Below are 6,321 nucleotides of genomic sequence, written 5' to 3' on the forward strand. Positions count from 1 at the left end.
AGCATTTGACCAAAACTTTTAAAAACCATTTTTTATGCATAAAGTACTGTTTATTGATGCATATTACTTAAATTCAAGATATAGTTTTTGCAAATTTTTATAATATTATCAAATTTATATTTTATTCAAAAATAGAAACATTGTTGCTTTTTCAAAACCACATAAAATCGTATGATGTCGACATGGATAAAAAATAAAACGAAACATTAAAATAAAAATGTGTTTCAATGTATTACACGAATACCCTTGTAATATATACGTATTCTAGTCCTTCAAAATAGATTTAAAATAGGATACTATCTTTGAGTTTTTTTGGATTATTCCGTTTATTTTAATAATATTCGAGGAGAAGGGATTTCAAATTTGGAACCAACTCAAGCGGCCCTCTCGTATTCTATACGATCGAGTCCAGTTGTTGAACTTTTCAAACCCTAACCTATTACTCTCTCTCTCTCTCTCTCTCTCTCTCTTCGATCGCCACATAACAAAAACATCCATCAATATTCAACATCAAACGCCACCCACAAATCAATCAATCCAACCAATGCAATGGAAACGAGATCTGCCAAGAGAAGAAAGCTTCGAAATCCTGAACATCCATCGGAAAACAACAGCGGCGAAGATCGCATAACTGATCTTCCCAATGCCGTTCTTCATCACATTCTCTTCCTTCTTCCCATCAAATCCATCGTACAAACAAGCATTTTATCGAAACGATGGAGGACTCTTTGGTACACCTTCCCTGATCTTGATTTCACCACCATCATCCCATCGGGAACTGCTTTAACAAAGTTTGTTTACTTGAAGAACCTCGGCAATGTGATCACCCAAATTTTATCTCTTCGTACGAAGCTTTCTGATGTGAGGATCCTTCGTTTCTGTGCTTGTATGAGCTTTTCTGGGCTACACGCACTCATCCGTACCGCTGTTAGGCTTAGAGTTCAAGAACTCGACATTAGGGTTGCGACCAATGACACATTTAACTTTCCTAGAAGCATAATTAGGAGTGATTGTTTGAGGGTTTTGAAGGTGAGGTCTTGCCCTGGATTCAGATTACCTCCATCGAGGATTATGAGATCGGGATTTCGGACACTCCAAACATTATCACTTTCCTTTGTCCACCTAGACAATCAATCATATTTACTCGATATGTTCACAGATTCTTCGTTTCCACAGCTAAGGAAACTCAATTTAGATTCTTGTTTCAATTTGAAACACCTTCGAGTGGGTTGTCGTTTGCTAGAAGAACTAATGCTAGATAATTGTTCCACGTTACAAGTTTTGGAGATTTTGTCTCCCAGATTGGAGACATTGAAGGTTTCAAGTTGTTTTAATGCTATTAATACTGATAACACCTCGTTTCAAATCAATGCACCAAGATTGCATACCATTGTTTGGTCTAATACTTCAATTACCGGAAAGAGTTGTATGCAAAATCTACTTTGCTTGCATGACGTTACTATAGGGTTTCTTGCACGCCAAGAAAATCTGGATGCCGCTAAGCTCCAAAATGTATCTAGTTTTCTCTCCGGATTCTCTCATACCGAGTTTCTTACGCTAGAAAGCCCGTTTGTAGAGGTACTTCACTACATGTATATTGTTATCATTTCGTTCTCCATCTTATAATAAGTCCACTTGGAACTCTTTTCAATCTCTCTGTGAAAGAGCACTTACAGAGATAATGGAGGTTCTTACACACACACACATATATAGACTTGATAGTTCTTGTTTAGTCGATGAGGGATTATTACAGGAACTTAATTACATGTTCATTATATGACCCGTAATTAATAGCTGTATGATAGGAACAATAAATATTCCCCTCTTTTTAGTCACAAGAATCATGAGTTCTCTTGGACACAGATCATATTGAAGAACAATCCTCTTGCAAACATATTTTTCCATCCATTTGTGAAGCTCAAATCGTTGGAACTGCACATTAGTGAAATTCGTGGATTGGCAAGTTTACTCAAGGTCTGCCCTATGATCCACACACTAATCATCAAGATCACCAATGGTCTCAAGTCCGAAAGGAGAGTAAGTGTTATAAATTTGGATTTATGAATGTCTCAATATATACAATTTACTACCATAAATGTCTTTTTTAGTACATCAACCCGTCCATTGACCGCCTAATGAGTTTTATACAATGACGTTAGAATAAGTTCTTAAAACTGAAGAGAGACGCCTGAACAAGTTCTATCAATGAATTTGGACAATGTAATAAGACGGGAGAAATAAATACTCTTTAACTTTTCTATATGACGCTTTTGAAATGGTCTTATTAGCCTTTTTTGTACAATACTTTTCAAAAATGTCATATAAAAATATTAATGAGACAATCTGTTGTTTGTATTAATTTGATTGTCCAACTTCATTAATATATATAACTTGTTAGTTTGTCTAACTTTCTTATAACTTCATTGTATTAGATGTTGTCCTAAAACTTAAAAAGTCTGTTAAATACTAGGAAGCTAAAAAATGGTTGGGGTCCTAATAAAGAACTGATTTGATGTAGTGATGTCTCTACTTCTATTTCCATTTACCGCTTAAATAATCAATTTCTTCTCCATTCTTGCAGTGGAATAACAGAAATGTGTGGGATTTATCGAGCACTTGGGAAGAACAGTACTGGGAATCCCAAACCAATGATTTGAAGCCTCTTCTTCAGTTTCTAAGGGTTGTAAAGATTCAAGGCTTTTCTGAATGTGAAAATGACATTATTATTCTAGTTAAGTTTTTGCTCAACCATGGGAGGGTCTTGCAACATCTCAATCTCTACCCAGGAGACTACAACTCGAGAGGCTACCATCGACATGAAAAATTTAAATCACGGATCATGGGGTTTTCCCGAGCTTCTCTTGACGCTAAACTAGCATTCTGTTAACATGGTATTAGAGCCATGGATGGTATCATATCAGAGCCAATGATGAGAACCGAATCATGACATATTTTAAGGGTTTGTTTGGTGTAGCATTATTTAACCAGAAAGACTCAATGAACATGAATTACACTAAGGCACTTATGTTATGGACACCTGAACTTGGGCTTGAATAGGTTGTTTGTGCTCGCTCCCATTCGTGGGGACAGTGACTTTTTTGTGGTTGTACTGACTTCGAGTTTCATTCTTATCAAGGTGCATGTGTATTGACGTATTGTTCACATTTTTTGAACACGTTTTCATGTTTTTTATAGATTATTAATGTAGAAACTTTAGATTAGAATTGGGCAAATCAAGTATTCTCACATCTAAGTAGAATGATATATATATATATGTTATTTTAATGTTTCCATTTTCTCATATTTCCGAATCCGTAATGATCTAACATATTTATGGCTCCTAAATGATCATATCAAAATATTTGTTTCTTCCATATATACCTGTCACATATATAACCATCATAATGAGGTAAATTACATGTCTGAAAGGTAGTTTGGAGTCGACTCCTATACCTCTTGTTCCTTTTGCAACAATTTCCGCCTCCTTAATTAGCCCGTAGGCTAAATGCACAAAGACTACTATAATCTAACATGTTAACAAGGTATTCAACAATTTGAAACAAGACAAGAAAAAAAAATATGAAAAACATTGACGGAAAAGATCAACCGATTAATGATGATTTATATTAGTTAATTTTATTAAAATTATACGAAAATGTTGCAAAAATATGATGAGGTATCTAAACAACGAAAATGACGCAAAAATATGACAAGGTATATCGATCTACTTTCAACAATAATAAACCTATATTAGTTTGCTCGATCGATCAATTCACCATCACCAGTGGCACCAATGAGTAGGATAGAAAATACGAGGGTTGGGGAGGTAAGAAGGAGGGAGCTAAGGAAAACACTACAAGAAGCAGGGACAACAACGATCAATCATTTGTTACGGACTCATCCATTACTGATTTGCAACGGATCAATTATAAAATCTAAAACTTTAATTCTCACTCAAATTTTTTGTAATGCACATACAATTATCATAGCTAATCCTTCGCAATATCTATAATTTTTCTATGAATTAGCTACAGAAAAAAAAAACTCCGATTTTTAAATAAATAAAAACCTAAATTTAAAATTTCGTTGTATATCTATCGCTAATAAATAACAAGATATAACCACAAGGGTGGTGCCCGATTGGTTTAAGCTTGGGTTCCAAAGGTCAAAAGTGTCTGGAAGTCTCAGGTTCAAATCCAAAGAGAAATAAAAATCCTTTTATGGTCATTGAGGTTCAAATGCGATGACTCTGGGCCATCCGCAAAGGGAGTGATCGTCCTAGGATTAGTCAGCTCACATAGCAGATTGGATATCTAGATTAATAAGAAAAATAACAAGAGTAAATTTTTTTTTTTATATTTATATTTGACTCTTTCTTTTTTGCTTGTACTAGGACAAACACATTAATACGGAAAATTCGTATGGCGCATGTTTCATATTTGTAGGTATCCTTTGAGTCGAAGAGACAGGTGAGGTATGAGCTACGACATTTTTTGTGACAGAGTTGCTAGGGACACGGATTTGCTAAGGATTTGTTACTGATTCATTTATTGTTGTTGCCTCTGTTTCTTGTAATTAAACACAATTAAATAAAGGGGTTCCATCAACGAATTTTTCTGACGTATTTTATGTCGGAAAATTACCGACAAATTTTTGCCGTATTCCATAAAAGTCAAAAAGATCAACTGTTATTGACCGTTCCCACAAAATTTTATTAAGACAATTAAATCCAATTAAATTTTTGTGGTGGATTTGCGGCGAAATTTTGTTTATCTATTATTAAGAAAATCCACCAATAAAAACTTCCCTTTTTTTGATTAATTACGTTTCCGATGAATTATCGTACTTTAATTTTGTTGAACAATTTGTACTTTATTTATTTGGCCCAGACAATTGTATTGGGAATTAATTGATGTATTGTATTAGTTTTTCACAATTTTTTACTTTAGGAGTTTCTTTAATTTACATGATTTTAATATTATGAAATCAACAAAGAAAGATTTTTTTTTAGAACCGTCAAATTTCTTGTGGATTTTTTCGACGGATTTCCCACGGAATGCTTGTCAGTAATTTAACAATATTTAAAATAAAAAAATTCAACTTTTAAATAACAAAAATAAAAATTCAAATGCAGTGACTTCGGGTTACGTACCCGCAGAACAGGTGATCACTCCGGGATTAGTCAGCTCGTATACCGGGTTGGATATTCAGGTTAATAAAAAAAACTCCTACTTGCTTATTGAATTTTAACAAGGTTAAATACATATAACAGCAGTAAATTTTCATTTTAGACAATATATATTTTTATGAAAAATAACAAAGCGCTCCTTCGTTTATTTTAGATAATGTATTTTTGAGATTTCACTTAACATAGCAATTAACGTATTTTAAATTGTATTCACTAGTAATGAGTTTTTATCTTAATTGAATTGTATCACATTTGATGGTCAAATAAGTTGCAATAGCTTAACAGGGTGTTTGGGATTGCTTATAAAAACAACTTATTGATTTATTTCGGTGTAGCACCGGTAACAAACACTTTTGAGTGTTTAAATAAACAATTTATACCGGTGTCAAACCGGTAATAAGAAGTTTTTAAAGAAGTTAAACCCTTCTAACTTATAATAAATTGATAAGTACTTTTATAAAAAAGTATAAGTTGTTTCAAATAAATAATCTCAAACGCCCTTAACAATAACTTGATCCTAAAATGAACCCAAAGAAACTATCTTGTTATTTTACATTATAAATATAATTGTTGACAAAAAACATATTGTTAGTTTAATGAGTTGATTCTTTGTTATATGAGATACAAAATAACATCATCAATTGGTAGTTAATTATCCATCTAGAATCACCCACTATACATATTTTATATATAGACATATTATATAAGAGTTGTGTTCTGATGAAAATGAAAGTTATGGTAAGAAGGATAAAAAAAATCTTCATCCTTGGAATTGAAGATTAATATTAATGCGGTACACCGAGATGCACTGGATCAATTCTCGTGATAAACATAGTTAATGGAGTGAGAGTGAGATTTAAAGTGATCAGGGGTCTAGATCTCTTCTTATGATTCTTACCTATTAACTTTTATTCTCACATGATACTTTGTTTATTATTATAATATATACAGGCAAAGGATCGTGTGAGAATGAGACTTAAAGTGATAAACGTAAGAAAAGATCTGGACCATTGATCACCTTTAATATCAAACTCACTTATTAATAACATTTGATAAGGGGATTGATCTGGTACATCTCGGGTAATCTCATCTTGTTGGTCCCAAAAGGGTCTACAAGAATACTAAACAGGTTG

The 6,321-nt window shown here is 33.1% G+C and overlaps 1 protein-coding gene across 1 annotated transcript; it reads left to right on the top strand.

Annotated features, from left to right (window-relative positions):
• Positions 1-549: 549 nt before the first annotated feature.
• On the top strand, positions 550-2,887 carry LOC112528524 (putative F-box/FBD/LRR-repeat protein At4g03220). Its single transcript, XM_025139553.1, has 3 exons — positions 550-1,578; positions 1,864-2,037; positions 2,582-2,887. The coding sequence occupies exons 1-3, from the start codon at positions 550-552 to the stop codon at positions 2,885-2,887; spliced, it is 1,509 nt and encodes a 502-aa protein (XP_024995321.1).
• The last annotated feature ends 3,434 nt before the right edge of the window (positions 2,888-6,321 follow it).

Source organism: Cynara cardunculus (assembly GCF_001531365.2).
Source record: "Cynara cardunculus var. scolymus isolate 2C chromosome LG 15, CcrdV1, whole genome shotgun sequence".
NCBI lineage: Eukaryota > Viridiplantae > Streptophyta > Magnoliopsida > Asterales > Asteraceae > Cynara > Cynara cardunculus.

Excerpts from the sequence above, each read along its gene's own strand:
- LOC112528524 (XM_025139553.1), top strand. The coding sequence starts at position 550 with ATGGAAACGAGATCTGCCAAGAGAAGAAAGCTTCGAAATCCTGAACAT. Across the intron at positions 1,579-1,863 it reads TAGAAAGCCCGTTTGTAGAG|ATCATATTGAAGAACAATCC; the intron begins GTACTTCACTAC and ends TCTTGGACACAG. Across the intron at positions 2,038-2,581 it reads GTCTCAAGTCCGAAAGGAGA|TGGAATAACAGAAATGTGTG; the intron begins GTAAGTGTTATA and ends CCATTCTTGCAG.